General features: G+C 39.9%; 1 protein-coding gene across 1 annotated transcript in view; it reads right to left on the bottom strand.

Moving 5' to 3' along the window:
* Nucleotides 1-1,152: 1,152 nt before the first annotated feature.
* Fbxo43 (F-box protein 43) overlaps nt 1,153-21,424 on the bottom strand; it is a 21,042-nt gene continuing 770 nt past the window's right edge. Inside the window, 4 exon segments of the mRNA XM_055622722.1 lie at nt 1,153-1,590; nt 1,690-1,893; nt 8,554-8,656; nt 18,454-19,927. Coding sequence (XP_055478697.1) covers nt 1,342-1,590; nt 1,690-1,893; nt 8,554-8,656; nt 18,454-19,927 — 2,030 coding nt within the window. The 3' untranslated portion in view covers nt 1,153-1,341.

The following is a 21,424-nucleotide window of genomic DNA, read 5'->3' on the forward strand; positions in this document are numbered from 1 at the left end:
TCAAAAGGGAAAAAAAAGAAGAAAGAAAGAAAGAAATGAAAAAAAAAAAAAGACATTCAGCTTAGTCAGAACCAAATGGAATATATGTAAGTTTTAAACACTTGAATAATTTCCTAAAATAATGTTAAGAGCTACATTTAAATATGTGTGTATAATGTGAACACACATATTGTTCATACAGAAATCACCTAAGCGCAAACAATATATACATCTGTTGTCAGTTTCCCTCTTGTGGGTCTGGAGAGATGGCTCAGTGGTTAAGAACACTGGCTGCTCTTCCGAAAGATTCACATACAGCTCACAACTGTCTGTAACTCCAGCTCCAGAGGATTTGATAGCCTCACATATACACAGACAACATACCAATGCACATAAAGTAAAAATAAATCTTTTTCTTAAAAGTTCCCCTTTGTGCCCTGATGGAATGGTGTATGCCTTTGATCCCAGCACCTGGGAGGCAGGTAGATCTCTGTGAGTTTGAGGTCAGCCTGGTCTACACAGTGACTTCCAGAAGAGCTAGAGCTAGAGCTAGCTACATAGTGAGACCCTGTCCCGGGGGGAAAAAGTATCAAACTTAGCTCTTTTTTTTGCACTGATCTACAAACAAAGCATGCACTCATCCTCAAATCATTTTTGGAAAAAGGCACATTACAAACACAAATTATAGTGTCCATTATTAATGACTTCATGTATTTTCCCATTCAAAACCCATCATTTCCAGCCAGCCCAAATCTTTCAAAATATTAGAATCTGTGACTATAATTTCATGTGTGATTTACAGGAGTTTTTTAAATAAAATTCCTATTATAGTAACTATACAGTCCACGTAACTAACACTTATGTTATTAAGTAAATTTTACTGAGCCAAAAGTCTACTAAAATGTGAAAGAAGAGAATGGTTGAAATCATAGATTGCATTTGATAGAACTTCTAAAAACATTTTATTTATATTTAGTTTCAGCTATAATTTTCCAAACTTGCAATTGCACTGGCTTCGAGTTCAATATTTTTTCAAAATTTTAAAGAAATTTAAGAACATTTCAACACATAGTTATAAAATGCACAAATTTAAAGAGTTACATGAACCATTAAAACACACATATCTAACAACCCTGAAAATTCTTTATTTAAAACATCAAGTTATTTAAAATGGGGACATTTAAAATAAAATTCTTTCAAAACTCATCACTTTAAAGAAAATATACAATGGTGTGCATTAATACAAAATAGGAAATAAATCATTGTCTGTCATCAATGGGAAGATTTGCATGTGTTCAAAATAGTCATAATTTAAAGTCAGACAGAACATAGGCCAGCAAGGGGAGTGTTTCCTTAGTCTCTTTAGAGGCGTTTTAAATTCTGCTTGCTTTGGGCACTCCCTGGGAGACCATCTTTACTACTTCTTGGCTTTGCTGACCCTCTTCTACATTCTTCAGACCCATGATAAGCACACAGACATAACACACAAAAGTCAAAGCCACAGGCCAGGCGGCTGCACAGCCCCCTTTTCTTATATGGCTGGTACTTAGCTGGGGATTGGCACCTTGGACAAGGCTTTAAAGCTTCATCAGTAAAGAGTGTCCTGGCAACCTGTAGTGGAAGCACGCACACTCAGTCTTCCAGTGTGACACTGACAGTCACTTTAGTTCAAACTCTAAATACTTCTGATAACTTATGACCCATACTCACCTTCACATACTGTGCCTGTTTACTCCTTAGGTGGGTGAGGGAAGAGCTTGCTACAGGTGTCAAAACATCTCCCCAAGGGGACAGAGTTGGAGCCTGCCCATTCTGAGCAGGGGGTGCCTGCGCCTGTGCCTGCACTGCTCTTAAGGCTGAGCGACTTAGAAGATGGAGCCGAGTGGCAGCATCCTGAACATGTAATACGGCCCCCTGCGATAAAGACAAGGAGAATCGACACTGCAAAATCAGAAACCTCCCAACATACGGCAGCTTCCTGCCTGGGCTGGGTGTCAGTGTTTAGGAGTGGTTGATAACACCAGGATCCTTCCTGGATCATTTATCTTTAGGGTTGGGGGCAGGCAGGGAATCTTTTCTCACCTAACTTTTAAGTCAAGGAAAACAAGTTTGGAGATGGGGAGATGGTTCTACAGATAAAAGCACTAGCCATGCAAGCCTGACAGCCTGAAGAGTCAGTGTACTCCTAGTATGAGATGGGAGGTGAGCTAAGAGAATCACCTGGACGTCTGCAGCACAGCAGTGTGAACAAGGAACCCTGCGTCAACAAGGTGGAAGGCAAGAACCAACTCCCCGAAGCTGTCCTGACCTCCACACCCAGCCCTGGCACAGGTGACTGTTCTCTCTTCTCTCTCCTCTCACTCTAATAAATATATATGTATATATTAATATATATTAATGTATTAAGCAACACATTTTGGTTTTCTGTTGATATGATCAATTACTTTCCCATTTATTTGAGCCATTTATTTACTATTGGCAAACTTCTCCTCCAAGGAATCAGATGGTGTAAAACAGTATGCATGTTATCCTGCAGGCCACATAGCTACAGCTGTTCAGTTCTGGGCTCATAAAGGAGCTGTAGACAGCAAAATTACCAAAGAGAGAAACTGTTCCACTGAAACTTACTTTGTGAATTCAGGTGACAGAAAGAATTTAGCCTGCAAACCATAGTTTTGAACCCATTTTAAAGCCAAGATCTAAAAAGAGAACTGGGAAAGTGGGGTAAATCTTTTGAAAGTTCTTACCTTAACCACATGTTGGACGAGCAATAGGACTGCTGAGATCATATAACACAATGTCTTTGGCTGGCTTTTGCAAATATCTGGTTCTGATTCACTTTTATAGTTGTTATAAACAGCCTTTATATTTGTAAAGGAGCAAAAAGCATCTCTCATCTGAACTAGATTCCCACATTATTCAAATGTTCAGTTAAGTGTGTTAATTGACTTGTACACTTTAAAAGTATATATAATGTCCTTTTGTCAATTATACCTCAATAAAATCAGAAAAATAATTAAAAAAACATTTTTAACAAGTAATTTGTATAGCCTTGTACTTAGTGTAGGCTGTGATGGGTAAAAGTTTCTCTAAAGAAGAGACAAAATGAACCAGCCATCAAGATGAATGAGTTTCTTTATCAGTTCACTGTAGCCTTGGCCAGAGTGCCCAGTCAAGAGCTTACTAAAAGAACACTGCTGCATTCTGATGCAATTGGTGAGTACAGCGTGTACATACCCCAAAGTGCATCAAGGTGTCAGCTGAAAGCAAACTGAAAAGAAACAGTTTTTCCTTTAATAAGTAATTATGAAATGTCTAACTGGTGACAAGGTTTTTCTGGGGTTTGTTTTTAATGTCTAAGAAACAAAGCAGTGGACAAGAGTGCATGTTCATGCCTGCTAACAGTCTTCAAGGCAATGTTCTCTCATTGTGTAGTACTGGCTGGCCTCATACTTTGTATGGACATCAGGCTGCCCTCAGATTCACAGAGACTCACTTAACTATGAAAATGAAGTCAGCTAATGGTTGGTCCTTCCACAAGTGTGTGAGCACAGTGAAGACTAAAGAGTGTCAAGGGGAAGGAGCGGGCACTCACCCTGGTCTAAAGATGGACAGGAGATGAGACTTCGTCCTACTGAGCGTGCTTGGCCTGTGCTCTCAGAGTCCCCTGCTTAGTAACTTTGTGGCACTATACAACCTGAGGAAAATCACTAAACAATTCTGTTTTGAAATATTTCTGTTTTGGCAAAAATTCGAGGGTTCATGTAGAACAGGAGTGTGCAGGCTCAGGGAAGGTGATCTGAGGAAAAGGAATAGTAGAAATGTGGTGGAACTCACCTAAAGGAGACATTTGGTTCTTGCAAATAAGGGGAGGTTAATCTAGGATCTGCACAGAGAAACACCGAGACACAGTTTACACACATGAGGGTGTGGGGAGACAGAGACACAGGAGACAGGGAGGCACCAAGAGAACCGGCAATAATTAGTTCTGGGAGACAGTTACACAGGAACGTATGTATAAGGACATGCTGAGTGTGATGGTACATGCAGTGTTCCTTCCCAGCACTAGAGGGACAGAAGCAGGAGAATCAAGGAGTTCAAGGCCAGACTTAGGTACAACATGAGTTCAAAGCCAGCCTGAGTATATAAAACCTGGTCTACCAACAGTCTGGAGAGACGGCTAGTGAGTAAAAGGATTGTGCAAGCACAGAATATGAATTTGGATCCTCAGCATTCACATAAAATCTGGCCAGCATGATTCATGCTGTAACTCCAGCCCTGGGCAAGCAGAGACAGCAGATCCCTGGGGCTCATGGACCAGCACTATTTAATCCAGCTGCTGAGCTTCAGGTTCAGTGGGATCCTACATCACAAAAGTAGAGTAATAGAGGAAGACACCTGACACTGACCTCTGGCCTACACACACACACACACACACACACACACACACACACACACACACACACACACGGCATGGTGGCACACACCTGTTTTTCCAGCATTCAAGAGGCAGAGGCAGGAGGATCGCCACGAGCTTAAGGTTGATGTTCCAGGCCTTCACAGTAAGACCCTGCCTCAAAACAAAACAAAACACAAAAGTTTAATGCTAGTGTACATGTCATAATACTCTTGATATAGCCTCTATACATCTCAATCTGATTCACCACAAATGATGATGTAATTATAGGCATGAGACAGGAGAAATCAGTACTAAGAGGAGAGTGGCAGGGAGGGGTACTAGTGTGGAGAGGTTAGAGAAATAACCGAAACTTTTCCAAATAAAATAACAAATATTGGCTGGGTATGGTGGCGCACGCCTTTAGACCCAGCACTTGGGAAGCAGAGGCAGGCAGATCTCTGAGTTCAAGGTCACCCTGGTCTACTGACTGAGTTCCAGGACAACCAGGGCTACACAGAGAAACCTCATCTCAAAAAATAAAACAAAACACATAATAAAGTCTGAGCTTAGTAAGATCACCTTTTCTAGTTCTTTCTGAACTCAGCTGGCTGGTACAGCTCACCTTAGACTGGCAGACTGGAAACCTTGATGCTGAAATGAGCTGTTGCTGAAGGACAGATGGTCAGGATTGCAGTTATGGAGGGTCATCACATCATTGGCTGAGTGGGTCTTCATAACAACATTTGGACTGTTAGATTTGTGGGATTGATAATTGTTTCTAGTATAAAAGTTAAAGTGTGTCTTTTTTTTTTTTTTTAAGCAGAAAGGGGAAAATTGTAGAGGAGTTTTAATTCAGAACATGGCTGCTCTGTCAAGAGATCACATCCAAAGACCTTCTGGTCTGTGTGATCTGACTGGAATACAAACATGACTTTAATCTAAGACACAGAGGCAAGATCTGAGTTCAAGGCCAGCCTGGTATAAGAACAAGTTTCAGGTAAAGAAAAGCTTAGGTCCAGACATGGTGATACATGTCTTTAATCCCAAACAATGAAAGTAAATCTAATTTGTAGAAGGAAGCACCTGTGTTTGAAAGTGATGTTTGATCGGCAGAAAAAGTGACAAATCAGAAAAAGATTTGACAGAATAATGCCCAGTTCTCACAAGTGAAGAAAGGGAAGCTACTTAATGGGCAATGCAGAGAGAGAGAAGGCAGTTCTAATGGAAGAGTTTTACAGAGAGAAATTGAATGAGAAGGAGCCAGAAGATTAGAAAAGATTGCTGGAGTTAGTTTAAGGCCAAGCAGAACAATTCAGAAGCCAGGAGAAAAACCAGATTGAATAAGTCAGCTAAAAGAGGAATTTGAGCCAGAACAGCTGATTTGAACCAGCCAGCCCAGTGCTCAGAGAGAACAAGAAAGGGTGAGCCTATTCAGCAGTAAATCTCAGAGGCTGAAAACATTCTAGGCCTAGATTAGCAGAAGGCAGTAAGCCTCTGAGACAACAATTGAAAACAGACAAATAAAAGTTCCTTTTACAGCAGTCCAAGTGCATTACCTAGAAATACAAGAAACAGAAGTAGAGACCAGAAGCCTGGTGTGGTAGCTCAGACCTATAATCCCAACACTCAGCAAGGTGCAACAGGAGTACCATCACGAGCTTGAGTCATTCTGGGCTACATAGTTCCAGGAGATCCTGGAATACAGAGTCAGATCTTGTCTGTAAAGAAGCAAATAGGACAGGGCAAAAGGAGAGTGGCACGCTTTGTTATAAATCTTATAATCCAATTTTATTTTTAAAGTTTGCAGTATTTTGAAGGAGCTTTAAAAGTTCCTCCAAAATAAAATAAGAAAAAATGTGTAAGGAAAAATGTAGTCCTTTAAGAAGCCAGATTGAGAGAGACGTGTAATCTCAGTTCTTGGGAGGCAGAGACAAGAGAGCAGTGTCAACTTGAGCTACACAGTGACACTCAAAAAAGGAGGGAGAGAACATGATTATTTTTTTACTGATATTTATTTAAGTACTGTGCCATTGCATGCATGTGTAAGTCAGAAGACAACTTGAGAGAGTTCAAGCTCAGGTTGTAAGGCTTGTCAGCAAGGCCTTTACCTGCTGAATCACCTTACCTGACAACAGGGTTGCTGTAATTTCTTCCTCTTCCTCTTCTTCTTCCTCTCCTCCTCTCTCTCTCCTATTTTTCTTTGCCTTTGTGTTTGGTTTGGTTTGGTCGTGTGTCTCTGGCTGTTCCGGGACTCACTCTGTAGACCAGACTGGCCTCAAACTCACAAAGATCCACCTGTTTCTGCCTCCCAAGTGATTAAAGGTGTAAGTGACCTCTGCCCAGCTAGTTTTCTTCTTTTTAAAATGATGGCAACAATACAAGGATCAAACATTTTATCTGGAATTACCATTTGGGTTGCTGACACAACCAGGTTTCTTCCTTAGAGAAGTTAAGCAGAAAATGGAGTAATGAAGTTCACAACTTAAATATTAGTAGGTACTTGTTTGAATTTTTTTGTTTTCTTTGTTTGAGACAGGGTCCCACTATGTAGTCTTGGCTGGCCTGGAGCTCACTGTGTAGAACACACTGAACTCAGAAAGCCACCTGCCTTTGCCTCCCAAGTGCTAGGCTTAAAGGTATGCACCCCTAACACCCAGCTATTTCAAACTTTTTTTTTAAGTTTGTCCCTTATATATAAGGCAACACTCTTAAAAATATTATATGGGGCCTGGTAAGATGGCTTAGTGGGTTAAGGTGCTTACCAGCAAGCCTGAAAACCTGAGTTTGAATTCTCTTAAGTCTCTTAAGTTGTCTTCTGACCTCCCCAGCACCCACAAGGTGCCAGAAAAAACCAGCTCTTGAGAATTGATATCCACATGTGTGCTGTGGCACAGAGGAACATGCGCACAACACAGGCACATGTAATTTTTAAAAATCATATGTGAAAGAAGTGGTTACAATGCTAATGCACTCACTGTTCCGTGCCCCCAGGGTCAGAAGCTACAGCCACGTTGCAGCCACACTGACAAGCCCCACAGTAACAAGGCAAAACTTTACTCAGCTTTACACTGTATTCTCTCACTGAAAGGAGGAATCCACAAAATATATTTAGATGTTCTTTTTGTTTATGTCACGTTCCTTCTCAGTTATTATATTTGGTTAAATTAGAAATTTAGGGCCAGAGAGACGGCTCTGTGGGTCTAGTTCTTTCCAACAAGCCCAAGGACCTGAGTTCAGTCCCCAGGGCCCACACAGTGGAAGAAATCAGACTTCCCACAAGTTGTCTTCTTACAACCATACATGCAATATGGATGAACACATACACACACACACACACACACACACACACACACACACAATTAAAAAACCTAGAAATTTACTTAGCATGCTATTTTTAAAAACTATAATAAAAGTAATACAGCAAATGCTCAGTTGTGCTGGTGACTAGGAAAGGTCTAGAGATAAATCTATCACCAAATACAGGCAATGCCATTGTCCTTACCACAAAGCTGTGTCTCTGTGAAAAACATGTAGATTTCTGTAAGACTTGCCTAATAACATCAAAGCCAGACCTTGAGTTCTCAAAGGACAAGTTGGGATACTCCATAGTCTGCCAAGGACATGCTCCTGCATGCCTCTAGAGACATTGTGTCCCCGCCAAAGCATTGCCCTGTCATCCTGGCCTAGCTGACCTTGCTTTCCATGTCTCAGCAGGGTCTCCTTTTGGCTCCCAAGTACCTGTTCAGCTGTCAGGTTGAATGTTTAAATGTCAGGTTGAATGTGTGACACCCTTAACATACCTTCGATTAGTCACCTGTCTAGCACATGACCCTCCAAGCAGTAGGGGCCATATCAGAAATACCTATCATTGTAATCTGAATAATTGGCACAAGAGCTGATATGCAATACTTAAGAGACTGGATTTTTAAAATGCTACAAGGTTCTAATTATGAAAAGGCTCTAGTAAGTCACTGGTATTCAGCTATGACAGTGTGTAACAGCTTGACAATCTACTGTACTTTATAGACTACATGGGAATAGTTTAGAAAAAGTAGCACTTAAAAGGGAATGTTTGCTAAATGGAAAATATTAAAAGAAGAAAAACCAAACTCAGTGCTCAGTGATATGGGGTTACTCGATACAAACCCACTTCTAAGAAGCACTGTCCACGTTACCTGGGCATTTGCTTTCAGTTGTATGATATAAAGTTTCCTCCTCCCGTTTGCCTTTTTATCCTGAGCCACAATTTCACGCCAGTTTCTGCTGACGTTCCAAGCACTACAACAAACAGGTCATTCTATTATTGCATGTTCTTCAAAAGGTTAAAATTTCCTTATAAGGAACCAATAATAAAAATAATTTTAAAGATCTGGACAGTAAATTTAAGCTTAAAATTATATAATAATGTTTGATCACTAATTGTTTCACATTGATTTACCATATGAAAGAATTCCTATTAAAACACCAAGCACATAGTTGCATTATCTTCTTAGAGTACTACTTTTCATATATGTTCATTTAGTTAAAACATATTCATTTATTTAGTGGGTGTTAGGAGCAGGGGAAGAACCATGTATGCCATGGTTCTCAACTGGGGGCCAGACAACAACATGTGAAATGTGGTTCTCTTCTCTACTATGTGGGTCCCAGGGACTGAATTCAGCAGAACTGCTGGCCAATGCTCTCACCTGCTGAGCCATGCAGACAGCCCTGTCAGTGTTCACTTATGGCCAGCCTGAGCCATGGGTGGTGGCTTATACCTGTAACCTGAGCATTTGGGAAGATGAGGCAGAAGGATCGCCATGCTTTCAAGGCCAGCCTGGGCTACATAGTGAGTTCAGGGTCAGTCTCGGATACACTGAGATCCTGTCTCAAAAATTACAGCAACAGCAAAAATAAACCAAACACAAGCCAATGGTTCATATGCTATTTGATTATAAATTTGGAACACAACATGCAGCAAATATTATCATTATAATATGAAAAATTAACTTAATTTCTTCTATTCTTGTGTCTAGCAAATCTGTCACTTTTGTCCAAATAAACATAGGAATAACCCTTCACTGGAAGTAATAAGTGCCAAATAATAGATACCATTGTGGGTAGCACCCTATTCAATGAGACAGGGTTCTATTTCTAATCCTAAAGAACACCCTATTGCCAATAGTGTCCCTATGTTATTTGCAAAGCTCATTGCAGTGAAGCAGCTGGAGAACAGCTTCAGCCTGGCACACTAATTCTCAACAGGTTCAACACTTAATGGAAATAACCTGCTACTCTGGTCTTCATTTTTCTCACTTAGCAAATAACTTCGATCAGAAGACTGAAAGAAGGTGGCACTCACTTTAAGGGCCCAGGTAACACTTCAGTTGCCAACACTGCTTTATGGTGCCATGGCCAGCACAGGTGCCATCACTCTCTAAGTCAATCTCCGTACTTTACATCACACAAGAGGTGGGCAGAAAGCCAGAACCAGGAGCTGGCTCTGTGGATAAAGTGCCATGCCAACCTGACAACTTGAATTTGATCACACATAAAGGACACAAAGTTGTGCTTTGACCTCTACACAGCACGGTATGCACACATGAGCACGCGTGCATGCAGGCGCGCACACGCACGCACACCTCCATTAACCATCTCAACTGACCTTCACCTCTCATGTTAACACGGACAGCACCCTTAGGGTTATAAACACATAGTCCTTGTTACAAATATTCTAGAGGGCAGGCAGAAATTGCTCAAGTATAACCAGTGCCAAAGGCTCATGTAAGCAACCACCCTAAACAGTCATACAACATTTTGACTCTGGTAAATACTCCAACATATACAAACAACATTCCTATATTCAGCCATGTTGACATTTTAGACAACTTACCATTTGAACACCTTTGAAAGGTATACACAGTTGCACACACATGTCCACACCATGTTATCTACCAAGTTTACACCAATATGTGCTTTACCAAGTATATTCAGAAAAGTGGCAAAACTTTATTTTCAGGAAGACAATTGGATGAAAGGTCAGAGAGCCCAGTGGGATAGATCTCCATCTAGCCCTGGACTGCTGGCAAGTGATTAATTTATTTAGGGGTGTTTTTCCATCTTCAGATTACACAGGTAGACAAAATACCTCAGAAGACTTCCAGCTACAAAATGCTACAATTTCCTACAACAGCCTAGAATAGATGAGTGGGAGAAAGGTGAAGACAGGCTTTGGGAGCAGTGGCTAGAAAAACAGCAAGGATTTTCTGGACGGTGGTGGTGCACAACTTTAATCCCAGCATTCAGGAGGCAGAGGCAGGTGGATCTTGAGTCGAGGCCAGCCTGGTCTATAGAATTAGTTCCAGGACAGCCAGAGCTACAAAGAGAAACCCTGTCTTGGAAAAAAACAAAACAAAACAAACAAACAAACAAACAAAAAAACCAGCAAGGACATAATCCTCACTTGACATCTTCTCATTAAGAAAAAGATTCACAAGGCAGCAAGGTGGTGCATCACGTTAAGATACTTGCCACTAAGCCTTTTGACACAGGTCGTGGTAGAAGGAGAGAAATGATGTTTGCAAGCTGTTCTCTGACCTTGACACGTGCCACATCAGGAGTGCACACATATGTTATAATTAAAATCTTAAAAAGAGGGTCACTCAGGGCCTCTCTAAGCAAGCCACTAGACAAGAGATCCCTGCCACCCATACCCCTAGTGTCGGCATCATAGGGATTCTTGGGATAGCGATCCCAATGCTGAAGCCTCTGCCTTGTGGGTCCATCAGTGTAATCCAGGCAAACAATCCCTGGATCCCAGACAGAGCTGCATACTAGTGGCCTGCAGGCCACTGCGATAGTCAGGGAATCCATGCGTGCACACTGTGCCTGCTAAAAGCACATGCAAATAGCACCAGCATCACATTCCTTACTTAGGTAAAACTGAAACCACTACACACACTCCCAAACCAGTGATCCTCTCTCATCTTCCAGAAAAAAAACAGTCCAGAAAACAGAAAGAGACGATCTTGGCCTGAACTACAGACTCTAGGAGCAAACGGTGAGGGTTATAGATAACCTGATGGCCAGAGGCAGACATAAGAACACACCCAACAAGAATCAGGACATTATGGCTTCACCAGCAACCCCACAAATCAATGGACACTTCAATTCAATAGATACACAAGAAAACAACTTTAAAACTATGTTTCTCCAGCTATTAGAGACCCATAAAGATGAAATGAACAAAGCCCTCAGAGAAATGACCACGAAAATTGAGGCAAACAAAGAGGAAATGAACAAAGCTCTCAAAGAAATATCCACACAAATGAAGGCAAATAAAGAAGAAATGAACAAAGCTCTCAAAGAAATGCAGGCAAATACAGCCAAACAAGTAGAGGCACAATTAGCGATATATAGAGAGGAAACGGACAAAAAAAAAAAATAGAAGCCATTATTGAAAAGCAGGACTCCACATTCAATCAGGTGAAGGAAATGGTGCAAGACATGAAAACAGAATTAGAATCAATAAGGAAAACACAAATGTAGAAAAACCTGGAGCTGGAGAACATAGAGAAAAGATCAGGAACTACAAAGGAAAGCATCACCAACAGAATACAAGAGATGGAAGGGAGAATCTCAGGTGCTAAAAATACACTTGCAGAAATTGACATGTCTCTCAAAGAAAAAATAAAATCAGAAAAGTTCCAAACACAAAACATCCAAGAAATCAAGGACACCATGAAAAGACAAAATCTAAGAAAAATAGGAGTAGATGAAAAAGAAGACATCAGGCTCTAAGATCTGGAAAAGATTTTCAAGAAAATTATAGAAGAAAACTTTCCCAACTTAAAGAGACATCCATAAACATACAAGAGGCCTACAGAACACCAAAGAGACTAGACCAGAAAAGAAATTCTTCATGTCACATCATAGTCAAAACACTGAACCTGCAGAACAAAGAAAAAATTTTAAAAGCAGCAAGGGAAAAAGGCCAAGTAACATATGAAGGTAGACCTATCAGAATCACACCAGATTTCTCAACAGAAACTATGAAAGTCAGAAGGGCCTGGACAGAAATCATGCAGTCCTTAAGGGACCACAGATGCCAACCCGGAATAGTATACCCAGCAAAACTTTCAATCAACATAGACAGAGAATTCAAAATATTCCATGACAAAACCAAATTTAAACAATATCTACATAGTAACCCAGCTCTACAGAAGTTACTAGAAGGGAAACTCTAACCCAAAGAAAACAACTACATCTAAGGAAACAGAGAAAAATAGATAACTATACAACAACAACAACAACAAAACAAAACAAACAAACAAACAAACAAAACCCAAAAGAATACAATGAAATTCAGCAACACCACCAACCCCACATCAAAAGAAAGTAACATTCGTTGGTCACTAGTATCTATCAACATCAATGGACTCAACTCCCCAATAAAAGACACTGACTAACAGAATGGTTGCAGAAACAAGATCCAACATTCTGTTGCATCCAAGAAACACACCTATGCAACAAAGATAAATACTACCTTAGAGTGAAGGGCTGGAAAAATGTTTTTCAAGCAAATGGATCCAGAAAACAAGCTGGGGTAGCTATCCTAATATCTAACAAAATAGACTTTCAACCAAAATTAATCAAAAAAGATAAGAGGGGCACTATATTCTCATCAAAGGAAAAATCCACAAAGAAGACACCACAATTTTGAACATCTATGCCCCAAATACAAGAGTGCCTACATTCGTAAATGAAAGCTTATTATTAAAGCTTAAATCACACATTGTTCCGAAAACTTTAATAGTGGGAGACTTCAACACCCCACTCTCACCAAGGGACAGATCAAGTAGACAGAAACCAAATAGGGAAATAAAGGCACTGAGTCCCTAAATCAAATGGACCTAATAGACGTCTACAGATCTTTTCACCCAAACTCAAAAGAGTATACTTTCTTTTCAGCACCTCCAAAATAGACCATATAGTTGGTCACAAAGCAAGCTTCAACAGATACAAGAAGATTGAAATAATCCCTTGTATTCTATCCGACCACCATGGACTAAAGCTGGACCTCAACAACAACGGAAATAACAGAAAGCCTACACGCACATGGAAACTGAACAACTTGCTCCTCAATGACAGCTGGTTTAAGGAAGAAATAAAGAAATTAAAGACTTCCTAGAATTCAATGAAAATGAAGGCACAACATACCCAAATTTATGGGACACATTGAAAGCAGTGCTCAGAGGAAAATTCATAGCACTAAGTGCCTTCAAGAAGAAATTTGTAACATCAAATACAAGCAACTTAATGGCCCAACTGAAAACCCTAGAAAAAAAGAAGCAGATACACCCAAGAGGAGCAGAAGGCTGGAAATAATCAAACTCAGGGCTGAAATTAATCAATTAGAAACAAATAAAACTATTCAAAGAATCAATGAAACAAAAAGCTGGTTCTTTGAGAAAATCAACAAGATAGACAAACCCTTAGCCAAACTAACTAAAAAGCAGAGATAATCTATCCAAATCAGCAAAATCAGAAATGAAAAGGGTGACATAACTACAGACATAGAGGAAATCCAAACAATCATTAGGTCATACTACAAAAGCCTATATGCCACAAAATTTGAAAATCTAAATGAAATGGACAATTTTCTTGATATATTCCATCTACCAACATTAAATCACGATTAGGTAGAATGACTGAATAGCCCTATATCCCCCAAGGAAATTGAAGCAGTCATTAACAGTCTCCCCTCCAAAAAAAGCTCTGGGCCAGATGGTTTCAGCGCAGAATTCTACCAGACCTTCAAAGAAGTGCTATCACCAATACTCCTCAAACTATTCCACAAAATAAAAACAGAAGGAACACTACCAAACTCATTCTATGAAGCCACAGTCACCTTGATACCTAAGCCACACAAAGACCCAACAAAAAAGAGAACTTCAGACCTATCTCTCTTATGAACATTAATGCAAAAATACTCAATAAAATACTGGCAAACCGAATCCAAGAACACATAAAAGATATCATCCACCATAACCAAGTAGGCTTCATCCCAGGCATGCAGGGGTGGTTCAATATACGGAAATCCATCAATGTAATCCACCATATAAACAAACTGAAGGAGAAAAACCACAAAATCTAACACCCATTCATGTTTAAAGTCTTGGAGAGATCAGGGATACAAGGGACGTACCTAAACATAGTAAAGGCAATATACAGCAAGCCTATAGCCAACCTCAAACTCAATGGAGAAAAACTCAAACCAATCCCACTGAGATCATGGACAAGACAAGGCTTCCCATTCTCTCCATATCTCTTCAACATAGTACTTAAAGTTCTAGCTAGAGCAATAAGACAAAAAAAGGAGATCAAGGGAATACAAATTGGAATGGAAGAGGTCAAAGTGTCACTATTTGCAGATGATAAGAGTATACATGAGCGACCCCAGAAATTCAACCAGAGAACTCCTTCAGCTGATATACACCTTCAGCAAAATGGCTGTATACAAAATTAACTCAAAAAAAAATCAGAAGCCCTCCTGTATACCAAAGACAAAAGGTCTGAGAAAGAAATTAGGGAAACAACACCCTTCACAATAGCCACTAATAACATAAAGTACCTTGGAGTGACTCTAACCACGCAAATGAAAGACCTGTATGAGAAAAACTTCAAGTCTCTGAAGAAAGAAATTGAAGAAGATATCAGAAGATGGAAAGATCTCCCGTTCTCATGGATCGGTAGGATTAACAGTAAAAATGGCTATTCTGCCAAAAGCAATCTACAGATTCAATGCAATTCCCATCAAAATACCAACACAATTCTTCATAGATCTTGAGAGAAAAATTAACAACTTTATATGGAGAAACAAAAACCTGGAATTTCCAAAATGATCCTGTACAACAACAGATCGTCTGGAGGCATCTCCATTCCCAATCTCAAGCTGTACTACAAAGCAATAGTAAGAAAAACTGCATGGTATTGGCATGGAAATAGAATAGTGGATGAATGGAACCAAATAGAAGACCTAAAATTAAACCCACATACCTATGGATATTTGATTTTTTGACAAAAGAAGACAAAACCATTCAGTGGAAAAAAGACAGCATCTTCAACAAATGGTGCTGGTCCAACTGGATGTCTACATGCAGAAAAATGAAAATAGATCCATATTCATCACCCTGCGCAAAACTAAAGTCCAAGTAGATCAAAGACCTCCACATAAAACCAGATACTCTAAATCGGTTAGAAGAAAAAGTGGGTAAGACATTAGAACTCACTGGCACAGGAGACAACTTCCTGAACAGAACACCAACAGCACAGGCTCTAAGAGCAAAAATCAATAAATGGGACCTCATGAAACTGAAAAGCTTCTGTAAAGCAAAGGACACTGTCATCAAAACAAAACGACTGCCTACAGACTGGGAAAGGTTCTTCACCAACCCTATATCTGACAGAGGGCTGATATCCAGAATACATAAAGAGCTAAAGAAGTTAAAAAGCAGCAAATCAAACAATCTGATTAAAAAATGGGGTACAGAGCTAAACAGAGAATTCTCAGTAGAAGAATACAGAATGGCAGAGAAACACTTAAATGTTCAACGTCCTTAGCCATCAAAGAGATGTAAATCAAAACAACCCTGAGATTTCACCTGACACTCACCAGAATGGCTAAGATAAAAAACTCAAGTGACAACACATGCTGGAGAGGGTGTGGAGAAAGAGGAACCCTCCTCCACTGCTGGTGGAAATGCAAACTTGTACAACCACTTTGGAAAGCAATCTGGTGCAATTGGGAACAGTGCTTCCTCAAGATCCAGCTATACCACTCCTAGGTATATATCCAAAAAAGGCCCAAGTACACAACAAGGACATTTACTCAACCATGTTTGTAGCAGCTTTATTTGTAATAGCCAGAACCTGGAAACAACCCAGATGTCCCTCAATCAAGGAATGGATACAGAAATTGTGGTACTTTTACACAATGGAATACTACTCAGCAATTAAAAACGAAGAAATCATGAAATTTGCAGGCAAATGGTGGGACCTAGAAACGATCATCCTGAGTGAGGTATCCCAAAAGCAGAAAGACACACATGGTATATACTCACTTATATAGACCTATAAGATAGGATAAACACACTGAAATCTATACACCTAAAGAAGATAAAAAAGAAAGACGACCCAGGGTAAGATGATCAGTCCTCCTTTAGAAAGACAAAGGGAATGGACATTGGATGTAGGAGCAAACAAGTAACAGGACAGGAGCCTACCACAGAGGGCCTCTGAAAGACTCTACCTAGCAGTGTATCAAAGCAGATATTAAGACTCATAACCAAACCTTCGGCAGAGTGCAGAGAACCAAAAAGGGGGGGGGGCAGTTAATATGACCTGGAGAGGACAGGAGTTCCACAAGTACCAAATATATCTGGGCACAGGGGTCTTTTATGAGACTGTTTCTTCAAACAAGGACCATGTATGGATGCAACCTAGAACCTCTGCTCAGATGTAGCCCTTGGTAGCTCAGTATCCAAGTGGGTACCCTAATAAGGGTAATAAGGACTGTTTCTGACATGAACTCAATAGCGGGTTCTTTGACATCTCCCCCTCAGGGAGGAGCAGCCCTGCTAGACCACAGAGGAGGACTTTGCAGCCAGTCCTGATGATACCTGATAAAACAGTATCAGATGAAAGGGGAGGACCTATCAGTGGACTTGAAAGGGGCAGAAAGGAGATGAGGGTGGGAGGGTGGGATTAGGAGGGAAAATGGGAACAGGATACAGCAGGGATACAAAGTTAACAAACCGTAACTAATATTAAAAAAAATAAAAATTAAAAAAAGAAAAAAGAAAAAAAAAGGGTCACTGACTCCTTCATGGTCTCCCTTAGCAACCACCTGTTCCATATGCCTTCTGTTCTCATAGGCATGACAATCTGAGGATCCTGTCTTGTGCTAACCCCCATCCACCCCCCCATTGCCAGCATGCAGTCTTATTTACGCAGTCTTTGTCATCCTGACGTACATCCTCCATTTGCAAACCTCTGCTTTTCTCTGTAACCAAGCAGCAGCATGGAATCTACTAATATCTGGGGACATAAATTCTTCAGTTTCTAACCCCTAAACACAGCTATCTTTCCCTGCTGTATAACAACGAAGACAAAGGGGCATAGATAAATATCCCCTGACAAACAAACTCTAAAATGAAAGTTAGCAATTTTTCTTAAGTTTAGAATTTGGAGTAAATAATAATATCCATTATTTGTGATAGTTTCCCCTTTACCATAATTGTTACTCTTATTTCTGATCAGGTATCATAACTTTAAATTAATTTGCATCTGAAAATGGGATGTGAATTTTTAAATAAAACATTTAAAAATCTGTGGAATAAATTGGGCATGACGGAATACACTTTGAAATTCCAGGACATGGGGCTGGAGAGATGGCTCAGTGGTTAAGAGCACTATCTGCTCTTCCAAAGGACCTGAGATTCAATTCCCAGAAACCACATGGCAGCTCACAACTGTCTGTAACACCAATTGCAAGGGATCTGACACCTTTACACTAATGCACATTAACTAAAATTTAAAATAAATAAAAAGAAAAAAGAAATCTCAGAACCTGAAAGGTGGAGGCAGGAAAATCAGGAGTTTGAGGTCATCATCAACTACGTAGTGTGTACAAGGCTAGCCTGGGCTACGAGACTCTCTCACTCTCTCTCTCTCTCTCTCTCTCTCTCTCTCTCTCTCTCTCCACACACACACCACCACCATCACCACCAAACAATTTTGGAATAAAACTTGCCATTTTGATTTTTTTTTCCCTGACCTTGAACCTGAGCAATCCATCTGCCTCACCTTCTTATGTAACTGGGATTACAGACCTGTCCCACCAGGGATTACAGGCCTGAACCATTAGGTTCATCTTTTGTTTTTTTCTTTTAAACTGATGATTTAACAATCTCTACAAGGCAGGTCACTTAAAATACCTCTGATATAGTGTAAGGCAACCAAAAACAGAAAAACAAAACACCAATTTATAAAATGATAAAAGTTTTCTTTCATGAGCAACTTTTATTTCTTACCTGTATAAACTCTCCGCAGCCAAGAAACCTAAAACCATAGCTAGGATATGCTTCAAATTTCTATATTGTAATTCTGTCAAGATATCCAGCTGTTCTATACCCATCTTCTTGCCAATTAGTCCTGCCAGAACACACTGTAGTCTAGCTATTTTCCCTTCATCCCTTTCCTCGAATTCCTGGTCATCTTCCTGCTGGAATCGTTTCCTTTTGCTTTTCATGAAGAGCTCATGAACTAACTGTAAGGCTGGAGTATTTGATAAATTCTTAAAGGTTAAAGTCAAATCCCTGACCTTCTCATCAGAGCCTTGCTGACTCTCCGAGATGCCTGAAGCAGTGCCTGCTCTTGCTTTAGAGTTGGGATGGACCATTGGCACTTCATCTTCTGTCTCTGACTGGGAGCCTTGCTCCTGGAGAGTGGACAGTCTTCTCAACCTCCCAAGATGCTTTGGCTTTTTCACAAGATCCTCCAATCTGGGAGTCCCCCTATGTTTCTGAAGAAGTTCTTGAAAAGAACCTTCTTGATCAGAGATAAAATCTTCTGACTTATCCCAGCTAAGTGAGCTAAAGCCACTGTCTTCAGGTGTTGAAACACTGTGTCTAACTTCTGCTGAAGAATTAAGTGCTTGGCTTCCATTAAATTTAAGATTTGCTATGAGACTACTTACTGGAGTTACAGATATGGTTACATCTGCTCCATAGGTCTGGTTCCCCAAGAAGCCCAGAAGTTCAGGACATGTGTTCTCATCACTTACACTTAAACTGCTGTCGCTAAAGTCCCTTGTGATAGAATCTCTAAAATCATGGCCTTCAATTGGAGACAGACATTCCACTTCAAATAAGGCACAGTCTTCTTTGGAATCATCAATGGTGGAGGTCTTATGCTGAGAAAACCGTAACCTTGAGTTCTGACTGGTAGAGGTTGCATCCTCTGTTTTTATCGTGCTGGTAACTATTGGGCTAAAGGTGTCTTGTTTTGGGAAACCGGAAGTGCCACCTGGGATAGATTTTTCTAGTCTAAGACCTTGGCTTATATTTCTTTCCAGAGTACTGCTTTGTGAATCAGAATCCCCCTTCAGAAGGGTGAAAGATAAGTTCAGCCGCCTGCGTAATGAGCATTTTTTCCTTCTGATTTTAGGAGTCTCACAAAGTTCTGGGCTTTGACCTGTTTCCTTCCTTGGGAACACAGATTTCTTTCTTTGACTGGGAGATGCTGTAGGATTGGCTGAAGTTAGGCCTGGAGTTTCAAGATGCTCACAGGTTAGCATTGGGTCTTTTTCTTTCTTATTAAAGCTATAAGATTCTGACAACTCATGATGGCTTCTATGTTTAAAGGATGATGTGGAACAAAAATCTCTGAGGCTGGGAGACTTGGAGGTAACAGGGGAGTCCACTTTGCTTCCTGCTCCATGGCTGGTTGAATGCCTTTGTGACATCTTCAAGTTCTCTGTTTTTACAAAGTAGAAACAAGTTTATTCTTTTTTTTTCACAGTGAGGAGCCAACCAGGTTATACCAAAATAAATTATTTGTGTTAAATACAGATGATGGGAAACGATATAATTTTTTTCAAAAATTACTTTATAGTAAACTGTCATATATACCCTACTTAAAACAGTGCCTTGCTCTAAAACCATATCACATTCTGATTACTTGACAACTGTAGGGAAGCACCATGCACAAACATTTTCTTCAATTATTTTTTTTCATTTTTTAAAGGTTTATTATTATTTATACAGTATCCTGTCTGCATGTGTATCTGCAAGCCAGAAGAGGGCACCAGATCTCATTATGGTTGTGAGTCACCATGTGGTTGCTGGGAATTGAACTCAGGACCTCTGGAAGAACAGACACTGCTCTTAACCTCTAAGCCATCTCTCCAGCCCTTTTTTCAGTTTTTTGAGACAGGGTTTCCCTGTGTAGACCTGGTTATCCTAGACTCACTTTGTAGACCAAGGCTGGCCTGGAACTCTGCAATCTGCCTGCCTCTGCCTCCCAGAGTATTAACAAAACTATTATTAACAAAAACGATAACAGCCTTAGTTTTAGATTATTTTGTTAGCATATGATTTTTTCACTTTCATTTTTATTTTTTATATTAATTGTTTATTCACTTTGTATCCCAGCTATGGCCCCCTACCATATGATTTTTTAACTGATGAATGTGCATTCAATATTCTAACTTCTCTGTGTTCAAGTATTATCTCATTTTAAAGCTCTGGAACCACTTCAAAGTCTCTATGAGAGGCTGGAGCTGGGTTCATAGGTTAAAAGCTTCTACTGTTCTCACACATGACCCAGGTTCAGTTCCCAGCACTCACATCAGGCAGCTCATAGCTGCCTGTAACTTCAGATGCCCTTTTCTATGGACATCTTTATGTTGATAATGTCTCTATGTGTGTCCAAATGGGCACTGTACTCATGCATATACACAAACACACATAATTAAAAAGTCACTGTTTTTTTTTTCTTTTCCTTAACATGTATTTTTTTGGGGGGTGTGATACCCACAACAAACATAGCATAGCACATTGCAGAAGTCTGAGGAGAACTTGTGGGAGTCAGTTCTCTCTTTAGATGATATGGATGATATGGATTCAATGATACATAAGTTAAATACGAGTTTAAAATGTATTTCAAAAAAAAAGCTACTATGATAAACACAGATTAGATCACTTCTACAGGGCAAAATAATATTTCAATTTCTACTACTTTTTGACATTTCTGACTTCTGATCCCCTGTGATTATTGCTAAGTTCTGCACATGCCCAGGAGGACAAGATGAGTAAACTTGGCTTTCTAAAAGTTGCCTTATACTTTAAAAGCATTTCTGTCTTCCAAATGCTAAGTTATAATGTTTCCTCTTATAAGTTCCTTTCTCGTGAAAAAATATTAAATTCAACCAATCTGGTAAAGTTAGATTTGATGCTTTTTTTTTTTTTTTTTTTTTTTTTTTTTTTTTTTTTTTTTTTTTTT

The sequence above is a fragment of the Psammomys obesus genome, unplaced genomic scaffold (genome assembly GCF_907164565.1).
Source record: "Psammomys obesus unplaced genomic scaffold, mPsaObe1.curated_primary_1811, whole genome shotgun sequence".
Lineage (NCBI taxonomy): Eukaryota > Metazoa > Chordata > Mammalia > Rodentia > Muridae > Psammomys > Psammomys obesus.